Consider the following 22,494-nt stretch of genomic DNA (forward strand, 5'->3'; position numbering starts at 1 on the left):
AGGTGCATTTGAGTTTGAATGTTAATGTTAATGGCATGTTAGTGGGTGAAATAATGGCTGCAAGACCAGAGTGACTGCTTGGTTGGTCTGTTTGCTTTAGAGTCATATTAATACAGTTTCGATCCTAAAGTGATTTCACAGCTTAATGGTGACGGAAGACTCGGTCTGTTCTTCCTTGTATTACTCCAGGCACAGATCCATTCCTGTAGAACCTCAAAAAAATAGTGAAATTCCCCTAGCCTGTTAAATAGTTTCTGCCGTTGACAAAATGCAATACCCAAAGTAAGGTTTGACCCCTACAGTGGTATAGACCAACTAGTTCAAAGTTATTTAGCAACCTCTACCATTGAGGTCCCCAGCAAGGCTTTTATGCAAAGACAAAATCATTTCTAGATTTCATTTACTTGGATACTTACCCGTTGCCTTTAACCATTACCCAGTCAACTAGTTTGCAATTTTGTATTTTGTGCACAGGGTTTTTGAAAAGCATTTTTAGTAACAAATATCACAAAATTGAATCTTTTTGGTTATCTTGATGAACATATATTTACAATTTATGTTTTCAGGTTAACAGACAAAACACACCATGTGATGAATTTTGGTTCATATAATTATCTCGGGTTTGCGGAAAATAAAGGTCCATGTAAAGATGCCGTAGAAGCTGTGACACACAAGTACGGCACTGCAGCCTGTGGTAGCAGACAAGAATTAGGTATGATACTTTTAATAGAAAAAAAAAATCAGTTGAATCTAGAGTAAAATGTACTTCTAAAATATTCAGCTTTAGCAGTTAGTCTTCATATATATTTTGTAGAATAAAAACTTTTCCACTTTTTTTGTGTAGACCATAACCCTGTTGCATGTTTGTAAATGCTTCTAAAAAAATGTCCATGGCAATCGCCTTACACCCTATCATCGAATAAACTGTTTGCTCTTATATTTAAAATGTTACTCCTCAACATCAAAGGTATTATAAATAGATACTTAAAAGCTGACTGTGACAGTAAAGTTTAAAAATAGAAACACAATGGTGCATCAGTAATAATATTTCATCACTGGAGCATTACTATCTACAACTTATATCATCCTAGATCACTTAAACTATGTAACCTTACACATCATTATGCTTGATAGTAATTTGATTTTCTTGTTGTAAGTGAGTAATGTAATGTTTACATCTTGTTTACATCTGGTTTACAAGTCAATGATGTTTGCTTTCAGGGCAGGTATTTAAATCAAATGTTGAGTGTAAATTTATTATATAAAACTTCAAATTAATGTCATTTTATAATGTATCCAAGATTTATTGATTATTTTATTGAATCGGCCACCCATGTAGAGATTAATTTTTGATAACATTCAAGTAAATCTGTGTTAAATACCCTTGTTACATCAAGATATTTTTCTGCAGGTAATTATAAGCATAATATAATATGAAGAATTTTAAGAGGTGGTGTTACATTTTAAATATTACCCTGACAGTGAAAAATAACCTGTTTTAACAGATCAGAATGTGAAGTAACCCCTCATATTTAGAAAATCTGTTTTTTAGATGAAAATTTATAATATGTACATCGTACTTCCTTGTAATTAAAAAACATTACTTGTGGAATAATTTATTTCATACTACAAAATTAAAGAAGTAAGGGAATAGGTAGTATGAAGTGTGAAATTGATTCAAGATGACACTGATGTTTATAGAAACAGGTTTATTTCAAAAGCTGTTTGAAACTTTATCACGTAGTTTAAATATACATTACACTAAATGTTTTTAAGTTATAAGTGATAATTATACGATTACAGGTTTTTTCAGTCTTAGGGAAATGATGGCAGCACACAGGAAAATTGTGCCATAATGACTAAAATAGGGGAAAGAAATTGCGACACAACATAAACTATATTTTTCATATACTATTTGTGATATCATTGTATAAATGTATGTAGTTGTGATTAACACTGACATTTTCAACTTTACTAAGGCTAAAGAATAACATACATTAATTCAGTGGGTTTTTTGGGCCATTTTGGGGACTTACAGTCAGCTCCATGTTTTTCCCCCCATTTTTTTGAGAAAATACCCCCCCCCCCCACCCTCAACCCACCCACCCCCAAAATTATTTACATATTTCAACAGATACTCGAAGTAGATCGGTAAACCATACTGTTTAAAACAAGAAAATGTGAATTTCAGTCCCCAAAACCCCACTGAATTAATATATGTTATTCTTTAGCATTAGTAGAGTTGAAAATGTCAGTGTTTAATCACAACAACATACATTAATTTTATACAATGATATCACAAATAACATCACAAAAACCACTATAAACTTTAATTTTACACACTAGTCGGAAAAATACTATCATATAAGATTTCATTGTATTGCTGAATGGAGTTTAAAAGCCAGGTAATATAAAGAAGAGTTTGTTTCACATTATTTTCCTGTAATATGATTTAGTGAGGTCTCGGGTTACTCAAAATTCATGGGGAAGCTCTTGTTTGCTTTGTGAGGGCTGATCTTCTTAAAATGTCATGTGGGAACATAATATTTAATTTATAACTTTATCCCTGTCGAAAGATATAGAGTTACTGAAATATCTTGCAATAAAGTGATACTGTTCTATTTACTTATTCGTACTTAAAAATATTAATTTTGTTTCAGAGTAATGTATTTAATATTTGTTAACCCTTATTCTGCTGAATTTCTATAATGAACTTGTCCATCTTTCTATTTGGACAGTACCATTAACTTTTAAAAGGGGTGCTTACCAAAAAGATACTGACATAATGGCGAACAGTGCAGATCATGATCAGACTGCACAAATGTGCAGGCTGATCATGATCTGCACTGGTCGCAAAGGCAGAATCAATCATGTCCAGCATGATAGGGGTTGAAAATGTTAAGTTTAAAGTAGTTTCATGATAGATTTGTCAGTGACATTTATTTGAGGTAAATTAGAGGTTGTTGACCTTTACAGATACAGAATAAGGCCTTTTAGAGGTCAGTGTGATTACCAGTTTATGATATAAATAGGTTATTTAGGGACATACAGCCAGTTAGGGAAATAACTGTCCAATTATAACCACAGGTAGTCACAGCTTATATCTCAGTTTTGTGTTTTACATTTAGTTTTTCTTCTTCAGACTGTGGTTTCTGTAGATTTACATTATATATTCTTTGTTCTAATTCCCAGGATACCTGGATATTCACAGAGAATTAGATGAACTTGTTGCTCAATATTTGGGTGTGGAAGCCGCCATGACAGTACCCATGGGCTTTGCTACCAACTCCATGAATATGCCTTGTCTTGTTTCAAAAGTAAGAGTACTTCTTGTTATATAGAAGTGATGTAATGTATTTCTATGGATATGAATTGATTTTTTAAAGGTCCATTACTAAGGGAAAGTGAGTTGGCAATTTTTTTCATAGCCAGTGCATAGACTTCTGCAAGACACTAAATAATGAAGATTGGCAGGTCAAAATTTACAGAAGGTCTTTGGAACTCAAAGAAATGTATGTGTATTATGTTGAAATTTCAATGAATCGACAGAATGACCCCCTAGGTCTTTTTAACTTTCTTCATACTTCATAGAAAAATAATTGTACATATACTGCGATTTATTTCGAATTTCTACATACCAACTTTCATTTTCCAATAAAATGAAATAGTTTCTGTGCTTTTTAAAAGAAATTAAAATGTTCACTTTCCTTAGTATTGGACCTTTAAAGGTTACAGCAATAGCTAATTTTTAATGCAAGTTTAAAAATGTTCAGGCCTTACTGACTTAAAGAAAGATGATTTGAAAAAAATATTCATGACACTTGTACAATGTATATTGAAAATTGAAAAGAGAAATATTTTACTGCCGAGATAAATTTTAGAAAAAATATTATGTCCTAAAATTCATTTGAATCTTGACAAAAATATATCATGTAGACAAAATAATTGAAAACAAAATTTTATGTTTTGATTTATACTTTAAATGAAAAAGCTGAAGTGGAGATTATTGAATATAAGGCCTACAAAATGCTATTTGAGCCACACCATGAGAAAACCAACATTGTGCATTTGTGACCAGCATGGATCCAGACCAGCCTGTGCATCCGCGCAGTCTGGTCAGGATCCATGTTGTTCGCTAACGGTTTCTCTAATTGCAATAGGGTTTGAAAGCGAACAGCATGGATCCTGACCAGACTGCGCGGATGCACTATGTTGGTTTTCTCACGGTGCGGCTCATTTTACTGAATTTACTTTCATCTCCTTTTTTATGCCCTGTAATTATTCTTCCAGAATCTCATCTTATTCTAGATTAATCCTGGTCAGTTAGAACTAATTGAAAATGCCTGGAAAATGCCCAGAAAATGCTATAAAAATGGATTTATCAGGTCATTTAAAAATATTCAGTAGAGCCTGGCATTTAAAGATAAGAATTAAAGTGGTAATTATTTTAGAGGATGTAGTTTATATTGATATCTTGTATTGTGTGTCATTAGTAAGAATTAGTTGCTAAGAAACTTTTAAGGAGGAAAATGTTTTTCATTAATTTGTCCGTAGGAATATGTAGCTTGATAATGACTTTACTTTACAGGGAAGTTTGATATTCAGTGACGAATTAAATCATGCGTCTTTAGTTCTCGGTAGTCGTTTGACAGGTGCAACAATACGTACATACAAACATAACGGTAAGATTAAATTTCTAAAATTCATTAATTTTATAAAGATTTCCTGATTTCTGAAAATGAACAAGACTAGGAAGTGGCTTTGTAAAATGTTAAGACTGGTGTACATATACTGTACAGTCCTTGTTTAGAACCAGGACTATTCTGTAAAAATCTTATTTATAGTACAAGCTTCCTTTCATGATTATGTAATAAAACAAACTAATATAACCCCCCATCCCTACCCCTACCCCCACCCCCAATAAAACAACTATAGGTAAAAGTAGAAATACAAAGATTAGAAAAGTATAGACTTTAGTAAATGCATAAGTCGACCCCTCCAACCCTTTTCCAAAAAGCAAAATAAAAAAAAATAATAATAATAAATAAGAAAATAAAAAAACAACACTAAAACAAACAAAGAAAAAAAGGCCCAAGTACTGATAAAGAATCGTTAAATATTTGCAAATATTTGCACTGCCCCTGCAAATTGAACCTGAAGGAATTTTCACACTTGCGGCTTTGTCTTTAATATAAGCTATTCAAATGCATTGATTGGCAGCCAGTTGAGATAATAACCTGCATACATATTTGATTTATTTATTATTCAGTGTTTTGTATTGATCAAAGAAAAAGCTTATTTCTTTCTGCCATGTTAAAATTGATTGAACCAGTGCAAACTGTCTATTATGTACCTGAGTATTTGTTTTATTTAACCAAGGACTTCCTTATCAACTACGTAAACAAGTTCATTATCTAGGATATGTAATAGTATTTATTAAAATTGATATGTGACAACTTAGATTTCCTATGGCTTTACTAATGATTATTTATCCATAAAAAGATTCTTATTAGTAAAACCCAGAAATTTTGGGTCACAAAATTTCGAAAATGATTGTTTTGATTACATTTGATGTAAGAATGTAAGAATCTTACCGTAAGAATATTTTTCTGGGTTAATAACAGCCTATTGATAAAAATATTGTAAAATTTCCTAAAGATAGATTTTTTTGCTTTGGTACAAAGATGACTGGGTGGAAGTTAGAGGTCAAAAGTGGGGAAGCTAGATGTAAGAAGTGTGGAAGTTGTAAATCAGAAGTCAATAAATTAGAAGTAAGAAGTATGGAAACTGTAAGTAAGAAATGAGAAGTTTGGAAATTATAAGTTAGAAGTGAAGAAATTGGAAGTTAGTAGTCGGAAGCGAGGTAGTTAGAACTTTAAGTTACTTAGAAGTGAGGAAGTTTAAAGTAAGAGGTTGGAAAGGTGAAAGTCAGAAGTGAGGAAGTTAGATGTAAGAAGTGTGAAGTAAGAAGTTGAGAACTTGCAAGTAAGAAGTGCAGAAGTCAGAAATTAAAAGTAGGAAGTACGGAAGTCAATTGTCTCTACAGGGCTTCCATAGGAAATACATATTTTTCTCTAATCACACCATGACTTTGAGTTCATTTTGAAGGTCATGGTCAGGATAAGAGGTCAGATTTCTCATCTTTTTTTTTACTGACATTTCCCTTTCTTTGTTCTGCATAATATGATTTAAAAAAAATATATGGCTCATCAGTGCTACAAGGAGATGGTCAGTTGTAACTGACAGTAATGCTGCTAGCTTAAAGGTGAAGGTCACACACAGAATGTTGGAGGTGAGGGTTGACACAGGTCATATTTATCGTGATATCCTTTTGCTGCAAGTATGTTTTGCCATCAATATATCATGAATTTTTCACTGTGTTTCACATTTACATAGTCATGGAACCTGAATGCAAATTGACTCTGCTCAGAGCTAAACATTTCACTATTGACTTTCATTGAAACTGGCACTTGATAAAGGAAGGGAGTGATAAAATATTCATAAGTATTGTGCACAGTAATATTGTTAAAGCAATTAGTCTTATCAATTCATGAATATCTGGGAAAAGATTGTTCGATATTGATGATTGTTGCTGAACGTGTGGAACTGTTACATAGCACAAACAACCTTTTGACCATGAAGATCAGTATCATTTGAAAGAGTGTGTGTGGTGATGGGTGGGGAGAGTTGTGTGGGGAGTGGTGCAGAACTTCAGTATCTGTTAGAAGGTGCAGTTTTTCAAAGTAAAAAAAAAAATAAATCGATCAGATTTCAATCATCATTGATTCATTACCAGTTTATAAATATCAAGAATTTGCAGTAATGAAGTGTGTCCCGGGCTTTTGTTTTGTTAAGAAATTGATCACTAACATCTGGTCCACACAAAAAGGTGAAATTTCCTTCCTGAGGAGGGGAAAAGCAAACTATTTCAGGAAGTTTGGGGAGAGGTTTGGGTCTATATATTTCCAGTAAATATTACTCTCTACAGATCTTTTTACAGACTTAGAAAATTTTCATCCAGATTTGTGCCAATTGGAAAGTTGATGATTTCTGTTTTGCGATGAATTGGACTGTTGTTGACACAGTAGGAAGGGCATGTCAAAGATAACATTAAGAGATATACAGCACATGCTGCATCATTTGTTTTTGAAAATAAAGCTTTAAAAGACACCAACAAACAATTACCATTAAATAAAATATATTTTATATGGATGGATATTGTTGTTAAACTCTTTAAATAGTGTTTTTATCTCGTCTGATTTTTGAAAAAGGTATTTTCGTCGGCGTTAGTTAAAATCTTTGTTTAGGTCCACCTTTTATCAAAAACTGTAAGAGCTACAGCTTTGAAACTTTGAAACACTTGTTTATTATCATTAGGGGAATATGTAGGCCAAAAACCATAACTCTGATATGCAATTTGTAAAACTTTTGGCCCTTTTTGTTTAGGTCCATCTTTTCTCAAAAACTGTAAGAGCTACAGCTTTGAAACTTTGCACACTTGTTTATTATCATTAGGGGACTATGTAGGCCAAGAACCATAACTCTGATATGCAATGTGTAAAATTTTTGGCCCGTTTTGTACTTAGAAAATTTGAGTTTCTTGGTTAAATTGTTTGAAAATTTGAGTTTCTTGGTTAAATTGTTTGTTTATGTCCACCTTTTCTCAAAAACTGTAAGAGCTACTGCTTTGAAACTTTGCACACTTGTTTATCATCATTAGGGAACTGTGTAGACCAAGAACCATAAGCCCTGCTCTAACCTGCATTTTGTCAGAATTATGGCCCTTTTTGTATCTTCACTATAACTCTTTTCTTACATATTGTCCAGCACTTGCAGACTAGCGATGGCACCCATAGGCCGTGCTCTTGTTTATAATAGATTTGGACAAGACATTACTGTAATTGTTTATTTCTGTTGCAGATATGGTAGATTTAGAAAAAAAATTACGAGCAGCTGTTGTGCACGGTCAGCCAAGAAATCACAGACCATGGAAAAAAATTCTCATAGTTGTTGAAGGTGTTTACAGGTATATACACTGAACTCATTTCATAATGGTAATGCTTCTTAAAGGTAATTACTGTGAAAATCATTTAATATCATGGGCAGGAAATTGAGTGGTTTTTGGTCGAAATGGCTATTTAGTGGGGATAAAAATTTGTGGATTTCTACTTCTGAAGCTGAAATGAATGGGACATAAGCTTGTTTGTTTTTTTATTGACAGAAAGTGTGAAGTCCTTGAAAATTAGTCCATTATGAATTTTATTGATTTCACAATATCATAGGCGATTAACATTTTTGACTCAACTATTTGAAGAATAGGTGAAGCTAATGGACCTGCCTGTGCGTCAGCGTCGGTGTACTGATTTGGTTTAGTTTTTGTTTATAAGCTATTGTCTCGGTGAGAATGGATTGAAAATTCATACGTTTATTCACTGATAAACTGACTTGCATTGCACAGGTTCCATAACTTTGTTTTGCTTTTAAACATAATTATGCCCTTTTTTTCGACTTAGGAACTTTTAGTTAAGTTTTTGCATATAAACTGGTGTCTCAGTACTTATTAATGAGAATGGATTGAAACTTTATACACTTGTCCACTGTGATGAGCTGACATGCATTGTACAGGTTCCATGACTCTTGTATTTTTACAAAACTATGCCCCTTTTTTTCTGAGTTTTATATGCTTTCCATTTACAAGGCTTTGAATAGCCGAGCATTGCTGTACTCCGACAGCTCTTATTATAAGAGCAGATCGTAGAGACTTGAATGGCCATAAGGGGAAGATTTTTTTGCAAAATAAATGTGCATATAGTACAAAAAGCATAACGTTCAGGGCCTTTCTTGGCCTGTCTCTGCATAAAAGTAAATGGAAAGAGCTCACAAGATTTCACATAAAACAAGGATTGAATCCTCGAATATTATAAAATTATACAGGCACTGCGTAAAAATGATCATGTTTAATACAATGCAAGGTGTTGATAATAAGCTGATAGTTGAAGTAAGTTTTTATATGTAAGCGTATTTATGCATATAGAGGGAGCCTTCCCTGACAGCAAAGTAAGGAGAATATAGGACTGTCTGTCTAAAAAAATTGTCCTCCATGGCTGGTTGGCAGTTTATAATCTGTAATTATATATAAATTTGCATAAAGAATTTTTGCTGAGGAAAATAAGTTTGCACAAGGTTGATCTTTGTTTTCATACTGTTACTTCAAGTTACCCTAGTAAATTCTATTTCGTCTTAAAAAAAACAAATGCTTGAATTTCTGTTTGAAAGTGGTGTCAGGTGCAGTAAAATTGTTTCTATTCTTTTTTTCATTTCAGTATGGAAGGATCAGTTGTGTGTTTACCAGAAGTTTTAAGATTAAAAAAGAAATACAAGACTTACATATATTTAGACGAGGCACATAGTGTGGGAGCTATGGGCCCGAGGGGCCGTGGAGTAGTGGATTATTTTGGAATTGACCCCAAAGAAATAGATATTATGATGGGAACATTTACTAAAAGTTTCGGTTCTGCTGGGGGTTATATTGGGGGTACAAAGGTAAGGATATAGTTTTTCAGTTTTCAGCTTTGGGTTTAAATCCTGATGATAGCAGAATTTGACCACAGTGACTTACCATGCTATCCTCCCTAATTAGCTCTGTAGAAAAAAGCCCATAGTTTTACAGATCATAGGATCACAAGCTTATTTCCTAATTAAGGCATATCCTCTGTGTGACTGTTTGATAGAAGACATTATATGAGCTGCACCATAAGAAAACCAACATAATGCATTTGTGACCAGCATGGGTCCAGACCAGCCTGCGCATCTGCGCTGTCTGGTCAGGATGCACACTGTTTGCTAATGGTTTCTCTGATTGCAAATGGGTTTGAAAGCGAACAGTATGGATTCTGACCGGACTGCATGGATGCGCAGGCTGGTCTGGATCTATGCTGAACACAAATGCACTATGTTTGTTTTCTCATGGTGCAGCTCATATCAGAAATCATTCGTCCTTCATCTCTGGTTGACGATAAAAGTTGGCAGTTACTTGTGGAGAACAGGTTAGTACTGGTACTGGATCCAGGAACACTGGTAAGGTTAACTATCCATCGTTACTGAAATACTTAAAAAGAATAAACAAACTTGTCAATGTTTGTCCAGGAAGCAATTGATGTAAAGTATTTAGGTTTAAAGTAAGCTAATACTCTAAAATTATGATTTACAAGAAAATAGTTTGAGGAGGATTTTTGTAAAGATTCTACTGTTTTGCAACACTCCTTATTTTCCAAGATTTCCAATTCATTTTAAGTTATCATAATGTCTTAATACTCGTAAGAGGTCACAAGTGCATTAAAAAGCAACAGTCTAAGTGATTAACTGAATGATTTCCAAAATTTCTAAGTAGTAGACTAAACATAAAGTTTTTAATGTCATTTTTACCCCCGACAGAAATTAATAAACCACTTACGATGTCACTCACATGCGGCTATATACAGTCCAACAATGCAGCCACCGGTTGCTCAACAAATTATTACATCAATGAGAATTATCATGGGCCTTGACGGCACTAACGAAGGTAAGTGAGCCGTGCCATGAGAAAACCAACATAGTGGCTTTGCGACCAGCTGAATGCACAGGCTGGTCTGGATCCATGCTGGTCACAAAGCCACTATGTTAGTTTTCTCATGGCACGGCTCAAGTATGTTTCTAAAATCTCTATCAGTTTATTTCCTTTATGACATGTACTTTACTGATAAAAATTTTCGAATCTGTAATTTTTTTTCTCTGCTTTGATATTGTTCTCGTATTTAAACCATATAAATCTGATTTATGCATTAATTTTGTTTGGTATTTTTCCTGCTTTAATAATTTTCTCATAAATATATTTTGTATTTTTGTTTATTAATTAAAAAAAAACAATGTCTTATTTCCATCTTGGGATAGAGCATAACAATCATTCACTGGTTGTTGGTGCTGATGGGATTATTCCGGCTGGAGGGGTAATGTGTAGGCTGTGATCAGTCTCTGTCGAGTTAACACAAAATCTTGTTCTCTAAAAGTCGGATATTCTCCTCTGCACCTACAGCCAGTGATAAGTTTTTCTTGCATACCTTATTCTTCAAATAATTGAAGAAATATAATAAAACCAATAACCGCCTTTGTAAGATTTTTGTGTTACATAAGCCTATAAATTTGTGCAATATATCGTAAATATAGGACATGATGAAGATTGGTAGTCAGTTTGGTAGCACTGTTCTGCTATGGGAAGAAAAATGGTATGCAAGAAAATGCTTTCACTGTTAATACACATGATTTTAGATGAAAATAACATCTAAGTAGATGAATAGGGGCAATCCAAATACTCTGAAATCTTTCAAACTTTGGTAGCTTAACATTTTATGGTTTTTGCCTAATTTGCTGTTTTGTAGCGATAGATATTCATGGATTACAAATTTTTAAATGTAATAGATGAGTACTTTGTTTTGGATCATACATGAAAATTATTTGACCTAAAAAAAGTACCTTAAATCTAAATGAGAATTCCTGTATATGTAACAGAATTTGCTAATGTAAAAATTGAGATTTAACCTAATAAAATGAGACAAACATTTAAGAAAAAAGAATGTTTACCTTCTTGGAAGAAATGTATAAAAAGCCTTAACTAACCTTCAATAGCACTGAAAAAAGACTTTTAAAATTGGACATCTGTTGAGAAAGAATGAACAGAAATGGTGAATTGTGTGTTAATGCCAGTTTGCAGTAAATTTAAAAATGGAAACCAAAGTTTGATTATGAATACCAGTAGATGAGGGTGGTGGGGGGGGGGGGAATCCTACAAAATGGGAACTCAAGTAGGCAATGCCAATTTACATTGATACAGTTTTGTACTGAATCTTGCAGTTAATTAGTAGACAAAAGAAAAATGAAAGCATTTAAACAATGAAACTTTGATTTTCTTAAATTGTATAGCTTGACAGGTTTTTACCAGTCTCAGTACTGTCTTTGCTCAATGATAGTGTTCTATAGTACACTTTGCTAGCATCACTGAATCCAGCTTATATACGCACTCTTTAAATACAGGACTGTAGTCTCTTCTCTCTCGTCTTTATCAAGATTTCACTTGCTTAAATGTAACTGCTAAACTAATGTGTCTTCTGTAATAGAAGTACATGAAGAGTGAAAGCTCTGCTTGACAAAATCTGACATATATTATACTAGGTTTATGTAGTGCCCTTATCACGACAAACATGTTCAGAGGCCCCTTAAATACAACATAATTAAAGATTAAAGTCATTAAAGTATTCTCCTCACGCTCCTACTCCAAAAGAATTGTTTTAATGACGCATCATTATGTTCTGTTGTATTATGTTGGCATTTTTACATTTATAAAGACATATTGACAGAAAATGCCTAACTATACTCATCTTCAGAGTTAGAGCAGTTTTACAGCTGGAGGATAGGGCTTACATAAAGTGAATGGGTGCTTTCTCAAATTAGCTTTAGAAAAATATTACCAACATCACGCCATTTGAGCCGCGCCATGAGAAAATCAACATAGTGCATTTGCAAGCAGCATGGATCCAGACCATCCGCGCAGTCTGGTCAGAATCCATGCTGTTCGCTAATGGTTTCTCTAATTGCAATAGGCTTTGAAAGCAAACAGCATGGATCCTGACCAGACTTATGGATGCGCAGGCTGGTCTGGATCCATGCTGGTCGCAAACGCACTATGTTGATTTTCTCATGGCGTGGCTCATTTTATTCTTCCCATTTGACTGTATCTAGAGTGAGATTTGCAGTGATCATACTAATGTTTTAAGTATTTTGAGCTTCTAGATATAAATATGTTCATCAATGTATATGACATAATAAAATTTTATTGCAATTTTATATATTTCTTTTGCTGATTTTTATGCCCCCAAAGGGAGGCATATAGTTTTTGAACCGTCTGTCGGTCCGTCAGTCTGTCTGTCTGTCCGCAATTTTCGTGTCCGGTCCATATCTTTGTCATCGATGGATGGATTTTCAAATAACTTGGCATGAATGTGTACCACAGTAAGACGACGTGTAGCGCGCAAGACCCAGGTCCGTAGCTCAAAGGTTAAGGTCACACTTAGACGTTAAAGGATAGTGCATTGATGGGCGTGTTCGGTCCATATCTTTGTCATCGATGGATGGATTTTCAAATAACTTGGCATGAATGTGTACCACAGTAAGACGACGTGTCGCGCGCAAGACCCAGGTCCGTAGCTCAAAGGTCAAGGTCACACTTAGACTTTAAAGGATAGTGCATTGATGGGCGTGTCCGGTCCATATCTTTGTCATCGATGGATAGATTTTCAAATAACTTGGCATGAATGTGTGGCACAGTAAGACGACCTGTCGCACACAAGACCCAGGTCCGTAGCTCAAAGGTCAGGGTCACACTTAGACGTTAAAGGATAGTGCATTGATGGGCGTGTCCGGTCCATATCTTTGTCATCGATGGATGGATTTTCAAATAACTTGGCATGAATGTGTACCACAGTAAGACGACGTGTCATGCGCAAGACGCAGGTCCGTAGCTCAAAGGTCAAGGTCACACTTGGACGTTAAAGGTCATTTTTCATGATAGCGCATTGATGGGCGTGTCCGGTTCATATCTTTGTCATTCATGCATGGATTTTAAAATAACTACGCATGAATGTGTGACACAGTAAGATGACGTGTTGCGCGCAAGACCCAGCTCCGTAGGTCAAAGGTCCTAAACTCTAACATCGGCCATAACTATTCATTCAAAGTGCCATCGGGGGGCATGTGTCATCCTATGGAGACAGCTCTTGTTTTTCCATATTTTTGTTCATTGGAATGTAATAAATTGCATGTTTAGTTTGCTTCTAAGAGCTTTTATCAGCTTTGAATATCTGCTGAATAATGTGTTTGAATAATGGGATAAAATTTATTACTTCTTGCAGTTTTCAAAATGTTTTATAAACTAAATTTTTTGAAGCATGACTCCTACCTTCTTTAAAGATAAATAGTAAATTAAATGCCCATAGTGCTTTTAAGTAAATGTTCATTGTGACTTCAAGTAAATGCAGATAAAACTGTTTTAAGTAAATCTTGGCTAAGGTTGTTTTTTGACGTATTCACTGCTAACATAGGGCATGGGTGAATTTTGAACTTTTGTTTTAAGAATTAACTACTGTAATCTCTTCAGGCTTTAGACGTATTCAACAGTTAAAAGACAATGTCCGCTATTTTCGACGTAGACTCCATGAAAAAGGTTTTATAATCTACGGAAATAAAGACTCCCCCGTGGTGCCTCTACTCATCTATTACCCGTCGAAAGTTGGGTAGGTTTTCATTTACAGAAGCATGCTGTAAATATACAAGTAGAATCTTTCCACAGATTTTGTAGTTTCACGGAGAGTAAATGTGTTAGAATTAATATTACAGGCAGTCGGCGGATTGAGCAGTTGAAACAGAATTGCCGATACTTTAGAAGACGTCTGCACGAGATGGGTTTCATAATTTACGGGAATAAAGATTCCCCTGTGGTGCCCCTTCTACTTTTTATGCCGGCTAAGATAGCGTAAGTCACTATGGTATAGTTTAGTTTGGCCGCACAAGGCTGAGAGCAGACAACCCCTGCCCCAACTGCTTTGGACTTGAGGGCTTTCTTTTAAACAGTTCTTAATCTTGCACATTGTAAGGGTGGATCGCAAAAATTATTTCATTTCTTAAGAAAGTTATGTACACATATGATGGTTTTGCGATTGACCCTTGATTTTTGTAAATGATGATACTGTTTATACATCTCTTTGTTTCATGGTGAACTTCTTCATCTGGCTTCAAGGTTATAAAGCTGAGTTTGGAGACCAGTCTCAGAATGCAAATTTTTCATTGGTCAAATTCAAGACTGGGCTTAGAATCAACCAGTCAGATGCTTTAGATTTTAGACTGGTTTCTAACTTAATTTAATAACCTTGAACCCATTGTCATCATTTCTTATTTCTTGCACATTGTTAGGCAAAATGTTTCACAATTAAAAAGATATTACGATGAAAATAAATTAGATTCTGACATATTTTTTTTTGTAATTTAGCAATAAAAAAGTTAACAGGCAGCTTCTTTTTCTTTTGTTAGCTAAGCAGTTGTTCTGTCTGTTTGTCAGACCACAGACTTACCTTTTTGTACATTTTTGTTTATCAGCTTAATTTTTTTAGTTAGAAGTGACTCTTTAGCACTGAGGATAAAAACAACCTATGAAGTTATAAGCAAAAAATGTTGCATTTTTGTTAAGATGTATTAATCTGCAATCATACAAGAATGAAATTTTATAATTAAAATCTGTAACATTAAAAAGAAAAAAAAAAAAGAAAGGATTCTGTATGCATTGACAGCTAAATTCTATTGCTTTTGAACATTTATTTTGTTTATATCGTAAGTTGTAAAAATTTGGTTTAGTCCTGCCATTTTAAATTATTTCGTGTCTAAGTAAGGTATCCCCTTAGACTTACAGATGGTCTGATTGTGGCTTGCTACATTTTTTTTTGTAAAGTCCAGCATTTTGAATACTTGAGATTTCTTCATATTACCCTTATGGCATGACATGTGTTTCAATGGCGACGTTAACGTGATACTTAAGCAGTTGTCCGTGAAGTATATAAGGCCAGGAATTAGTAATCTTGTCTTGCAAGTCTTGTCAGTGTCATATATATTATGTTCATGTACTGATGTTTCCTCGAAAAAAAAATACCTTTGGTTATGAAGAAAGTCTTACTCGTATCCGTTGTTTAATGTAAGAAATTCAACTTATGTCAATATTCCTTTGGTTTCACACATAGTCTTTTAAAACATCAGTAAATGTCCTGATTGAAATAAAGTTGTCAACATTTAACTATCTTTTTACATTGATTTATATCTTTTTTTAATGTCTGCAATAAGTGAGCACCAAGAAGACACCCTCCATGCAAGTAACATGGTTTACTGAAAAAAGTAAACCACAAACTTGATATAGACTAGTTACCAAGCGTACATTTTTATTGTGTTATTAACCTTCAAACATTTTGCTGCAGACATTATAGTCAGACTTTAACACCATAATTACATAATTATATTTTGACTTAATTGATTTAAGTAGTCAAATAATTTTTTTGATGCAAAATGTCTATATCTGATCAATTTTATCACGATTGGTATAGCCTGCCGGGTGAGCTGTGTCGTTTTTGTGCTCTGATCAAGAGGTTTTAGGTCCAAATCCTGAGCAAAGGTGTACTCTATAATGAGTCACTGAAGACAGTACATCTAGAGACATTCATTCTTCTTAGCCATTTCATGTTTGAAAGTTGTCACTACTGTTTATTTTGTTGTTCATTGGTTAATTTAGGTAGAGCACTTATATATATATATGAAATATTGTAGATAATTGCATTAAATTCAACAGAACGAAACAAGATACCCTTTTAAATGAGCCCCTCACTGATGTAGAATTCTTCATGTGAGGAAGCCAGCCAACTGGATTACGAAAATTTGGTGGTTCTGCACAGGTGCCGGCCAATGTTGATGATGATAATGTTCAGAATGGAGTCAATGATTTTAGCCTTTGTTTTAGTACAGAGGATAGAATTCAAATGTGTACCAAATTAATGAAAAACAGTACCAATATTAACATATTAAAGATTGACTATAATGCTTGTTATGCTAATACTGTGTGTCTGTTAATGGTTTGGTATATATGAAAATAACTGTTGCATGTAATGTTTTTTATACGCTAGTTATAGCATTATGCATAGAACCTTAAATAACTGCTTTGTACAGCATGTGAAACCAATGCTAGCGAGAAGTATTATAAGCTGTTAGTTTTGTATTAGGAAATAGGCACAAGTTCTGCAGTGAAGATACTACATAACGTCGAGGTTGTATTAACACAGAACTGGTACATATTTCTCAATACATAGCTAATGACTTTGGGATTACATACTCATTTGCACATATAAACAAAATACATTTTGTCCTAAAAACTTGAGAAGATTAAAAAAAAATATCAATGTAAATGAACATTTCAACATGACAACATTATATAAGTGATGTAATATAGTGATGTAATAAATGATGTCACATACCCAGTATGAAATTTTGATGTCGAAATGAAAAAAAAAAATGGAGTATTGTGGTTCCATTGCAACTTGACAGAGTATGTAATAATGCCAGATATAAACCCTGCATGTACGCTTAATGCCAGGTGATAGTCATGCACTAACATTTTTTAACAGTGCAGCAAAATCACATCAACAGAAAATATCCCAGGTCATGCTTTTTAAATGGTCTTTATTAATTTTGCAAAAATTAAATGTAAGTTCAACAAATCTCTGAAATTTGAAGGTATATTGTTTTCATTTTTTTGGCAAAAAATGTAGTGCACAGTTCTAGATCAGCTAGAGATATATATAACTATATGAGTTAATATAAATCGCTAGTCCATAGTTTTTGCTATTAACTGGTGTATAGTTCAACAAAAATTTTGCTTGGCTAAAGTCAAACTTAAAGAAAAACATTAACAAATTTATTTCTGATATCATGTAATGAAACACTTACTGAATGGCTTTCCGGTCAGTAGTCAGTACTATTGCCCTCAGTCCTTTGGACCTCAGGCAGTAGTTTCAACTATTGAATGGTAATCCATTCAATAAATGTATACTACAGAACAAATGTAAACATGTACTTTATTGCAAATGTGATGAATTTTGTGTTAAAAGTTATAAAAAAGTGGAATATTAAAAAAAAAAGATAAATTTTATTATCGTACTGATATGATATGCATTTAGTACACTGTTGTTGCTACAAATTAATTGCATGAAGTAATTTTTATCAGCATGTTTAGATAATGTTTTCTTTTATCTTATCATTCATTAAAGTTTAAAAATATAATTTTAACCTAATTTATTTAATTTGCTTTAAATATAATATTTTATAAATCCTATTACATTTATAAATTTTCTAGATTTATTATGATACTGCAGCTAATTATGTCTGAAACTTGTTTTAACTTTGAAGGCTGAACCCCCTTGTCTGCTACTTATAGCCCTAAATAAGATTTGCATTTAGCTTACAGAAGAAAGGTTATTGTGAAGTCATCTCATTTGGTGTGCATGAGATTTCATGGTTCTGGCAAAAATATATATATATTGTGGGAACATGAATTGCTGGGTTTTAAGTGCATAAGATACAATAAATGGAGTTAGTACTTCCTTTGTTGGTATTTATCTAACCATGAAATCCATGAAAATTTGTCCCCAATGGATATTAATGACCACTGTTTTTGTAGCCTTATTTTATTCATCATGATCAGCAGATGCTTTTCATTTCACAGACATAATTAGCTGATAATTTTGTATATTGTTGACTTCAAACAGTGTGCTTTTATGAAAGGTGCCATTTTAAGAATTTATATTTCTGTTCATTTTAGTGCATTTAGCCGAGAGTGTTTGAAGCGTGGCCTTGGCACAGTAGTGGTTGGATTTCCGGCAACACCCATTATAGAATCTCGTGCAAGATTCTGTCTTTCAGCAGCTCACACACGGGAAACTGTAGATAAGGTTTGTTTCATATAAACTGGATATTTCATGTACAAATTAAAAATCATGACATAAACATATTTATCTTGGTAGGGTGTAATATTACTAGGCCAGCATTGTCAGGAATGTGCAGTTTTCATTGGTGTCTGCATGTTACTCTGTATCATAACAGCAAATTATTATGTGGTATCTGATCAAATGTGCTTAACCTTTGTTATGCTGGATACGTTTGATTCTGCCTTTGCGACCAGTGCAGATCATGATCAGCCTGCACATCTGTGCAGTCTGGTCATGATCTGCACTGTTTGCCATTCAGTCAGTATGTTTTTGGTATGCACCCTTTTTAACAGTTAATGGTACTATCCAAATTGAAAGATGGTCAAGTTCATTATAGAAATTTAGCAGGGTCAGGGATAATGAGTTACATATCCCATTACAAAATTTAGGATAATTTGTGCGTTTATATTCTGAAACCTACATTATCTTTTTATTTTTAAAGTCATACCGGGGTCTGAGAATATGGAGCCTTTTCAGAATTCTAGCATTTGATTGGCTGTTTTTTGGGCACTTTTTTTTTTTTAATTGACCAACGGCCATTCTCAGACTGACCTCCAGTCTCTGTTTCATAACCTTATATCCAGATTTCTTAGACATGCTATCTTAGCTTTATCTTTACAATTTCAGGCTTTGGCAATTATAGATGAGGTTGGGGACCTTCTGAAATTGAAGTATTCTCGACTAGAATTACCACAGTGGTGCGAGGATGACAAAAATGCTAATAACATCATACAACATTAGGTATGCTGTTTATACTAAAACTGCAAAACAGTTCTTTAAGTTATAAGGAAGTCTTCCCTGCTGGCTTGAGAAGGAGCGAGGGCCTCGATGGCTGAGTGGTTAAGGTTGCCACCTTTGAATCATTTGCCTCATACCTGTGTGAGTTTGAACCCTGCTAAGGTTGTCATGTGAGGGGAAAAAAAATCTTAAAAGTTGTTAAAGTAAGCTTGGGGAAGGCCCACATTTGAAATAACAATATGAGGGACAACCCACAAATATGGCCTGAAACTATGTCAGTATGACTTACATATTAGTGTTAGCTTTATGCTTAGAATTTTAGAATATAATATTGATAATATAATGGATATTTCAAGTGTTTTGAGTACAGAAAATCTCTAAACTTAAATTATAAACCCTGAATTTTGCTGCAAAATCATAATTGCGTTTTTGTTGTGTTTTTTTTTTCAGAGTGATAGACAGAATTAAATAGACATTATGTTTATCAACAAACAAGGTTGTGCTGCATTACATTCCAAGTGGTGTACAGTTCAGGTTACTGTTGAAATTACACGTTTCCAGTATTCAACAAAATTTCATCAGTTCGCTCGAAAATGGAAGTAGGACAGCTCACTAGGCTTTTTTAAACTAAAACCTGCAAAACAAGTTGCTCGGATACAGAATTTGGACTACAAAATTTTGTTCAATACAATTACATCCAAAACGTACCCTGTAAACTTGTATACAAAATTGTGTGATTTGAATTTATCATATTTCAGGAAAGGAAGAAGGTTGAACTTCTATTGAGGAACATGTCAAATTAATGGTTTCCTTGAGAAATAAGTTGTTATTGAAATGAAGATGTAAATATTTCTCTCAACTTTTGATACAATTTGATGAGTTTCTTTAACAAAATTAGAAAATTACAGGGTATAACATTTTTGATAAAGTGTTAAACTATTGCAGATTTCATTTACATTCCATTTTGGATAATCAGGTCTATTTATGAATTGGAGTCACTTTTTTTAGGGATTTACAGGTGATATTAATGTACTTACAATTTTGGCAGTTATATTATTCAGTTACGGTACTTAGTAAATGATGTTTTCTTTTTTTAGCTCACCTGAGCAATGCTCAGTGTGGAGTTTTTCTGATCGCCCCGTCGGATGTCCGGCTTCCGGCGTCCGCGTTGTCGTCTGTCTGTTCGTCGTCTTGTCTACATTTTAGCTGTGTATGCGATGAGCGTATTTTTAATTATCTTCATGAATATTGGTCAGAAAGAAAACCTTGGAATGAAATCTTAGGCCAATGTTTGAAATGGGTCATCTCGGGTCAAAATACAGGTCACTAGGTCAAATCAAAGGAAAAACCTTGTGTATGCGATTGAGGCTGTCCTTTTTTTTTCATTTTTAATCTTCTTTGAATATTGGTCAGAATGAGAACTTTGATGAATATCTATTTGGCGAAGCGAAAATGGGTATCTCGGGTCAAAAATAGGGTCACTAGGTCAAATCAAAGAAAAACCTTGTGTATTGCAGATAGAAGGGCGGTTTATTTTTCAATTAATTTTCATGAATATTGGTCTGATTGATAACCTTGTGAAATCATAAGCCGAGTTCGAAAAATGGAGGTCATTCTCGGATCAAAAAATTAGGTATCTGGTATATCCCTAAAAAACCTTGTGTATGCCTAGAGGCTGTATTTTCAATTGATCTTTCATGAATTTTGGTCAGAATGATTACCTTGATGAAATTTTGACCAAGTTTGAAAAATAGGTCATCTTGGGTCTAAAACTAGGGTCACTAGGTCACAATCAAAGAAAAACCTTGTGTTTGCGATAGAGGCTGTATTTTCAAATGATTCTTCATGAATTTTGGTCAGAATGATAGCCTTGATGAAATCTAGGCCGAGTTCGAACAATGGGTCATCTTTCGGGAGTCTATAAAAACTAGGTCACTAGGTTCAAATCAAGAATAAATCCTTGTGTTTGTGTTTGTGGCGGTATTTTTCAATTGATCTTCATGAATTTTGTCAGATGATATCCTGATGAAATCTAGAGCGGAGTTCCGAATAGGGGGTCAATCTGGGTTCAAAACTAGGTCATAGGTCATATCACCTAAAACCTTGTGTATGCCATAGAGGTGTATTTTTCAATTTGATCTTCATGAATTTTTGGTCAGGATTGATTACCTTGAATGAAATTTAGACCAAGTTCGAAAATTGGTTTCCTTGGGCAAAACTAGGTCACTAGTCAAATCGAAGAAAAAACTTTGTGTATGAATAGAGGATGTATTTTTTCAATTGTCGTATGGACAATAATTTTTTTTTTTGGGTCAGATGATTGTCTTGATGAAATCTTAGGGTCGATTTTGAATTGGGTTATCTGAGGGTCAAAAACTAGGTCACTAGGTAAATTATAGAAAAATTTTGGGTGTATGGCGATAGAGACTTTTTTTTTCCATTGATTTTTATGAATTTGGTCAGGTTGATTGCTTAATGAAAATCTAGATCGAATTTGAATATGGGTTCATCTGAGCGTCAAAATAGGTCACTTGGTCACAATCAAAGAAAAGAATATCTGTATGTTGATAGATGCTGTATTTTTCAGTTGTTCTTCGATGAATTTTGGTCAGAATGATTGCCTTGATAATAAATCTAGGTCGAGTTTGAACATGGGTCATCTAGGGTCAAAAATAGGTCATTTTCTTAGAAAATGCTTGTTTTATCGCAAGAATGAGACCATTTTTTTGAGTCCATTCTTATTGAAAATTGGTCAGGAATATTTGTTTCCTTGAAATCACTAGGTCGTACATGTTTTACACTGTTATGGAGTGTTTCTTAGGTGAGCGACCTAGGGCCATCTTGGCCCTCTTGTTTCATCATTTGTCAATGCAAATCAATGCAAGAAAGTGCATGACATGTTTTAATGCAAATATGGATGTAAGAGGCTGATTGATGCAACAGACAAAAGTTAGTGTTATGAATAACTACTTTGTTTTTTTCTATTTTATCGATTGCAATTTTGAGTTCTTGTGTTACTGCCTATATTATTGTCATTATATTGACTTTGAGGGGTGCACCATTTGTGTTTGCTTAGTCTATTTTACCGATGGAATAAAATTTGGAATTCACTTTGTGAAAAAGAGAGGCATTATTGATTTTGACAATATGACAC

At 33.9% G+C, this 22,494-nt stretch overlaps 1 protein-coding gene across 3 annotated transcripts in view; it reads left to right on the forward strand.

Moving 5' to 3' along the window:
- Positions 1–20,451, forward strand: part of LOC123532970 (serine palmitoyltransferase 2-like) — a 40,983-nt gene extending 20,532 nt beyond the window's left edge. The window contains exons 4-13 of one of the 3 annotated variants that reach the window (XM_045314617.2): positions 567–712; positions 3,193–3,317; positions 4,589–4,682; positions 7,921–8,026; positions 9,324–9,543; positions 10,435–10,561; positions 14,186–14,321; positions 18,437–18,566; positions 19,230–19,343; positions 19,791–20,451. In XM_045314617.2, the coding sequence (XP_045170552.2) occupies positions 567–712; positions 3,193–3,317; positions 4,589–4,682; positions 7,921–8,026; positions 9,324–9,543; positions 10,435–10,561; positions 14,186–14,321; positions 18,437–18,566; positions 19,230–19,343 (1,198 nt within the window). In that variant the 3' untranslated portion in view covers positions 19,791–20,451. Of the gene's footprint in view, positions 1–566; positions 713–3,192; positions 3,318–4,588; positions 4,683–7,920; positions 8,027–9,323; positions 9,544–10,434; positions 10,562–14,185; positions 14,322–14,424; positions 14,561–18,436; positions 18,567–19,229; positions 19,344–19,790 lie in introns of those variants that run through there. The other 2 variants (XM_045314608.2, XR_006682785.2) reach the window with 2 other exon arrangements.
- The last annotated feature ends 2,043 nt before the right edge of the window (positions 20,452–22,494 follow it).

The sequence above is a fragment of the Mercenaria mercenaria genome, chromosome 1 (genome assembly GCF_021730395.1).
Source record: "Mercenaria mercenaria strain notata chromosome 1, MADL_Memer_1, whole genome shotgun sequence".
Classification (NCBI taxonomy): domain Eukaryota; kingdom Metazoa; phylum Mollusca; class Bivalvia; order Venerida; family Veneridae; genus Mercenaria; species Mercenaria mercenaria.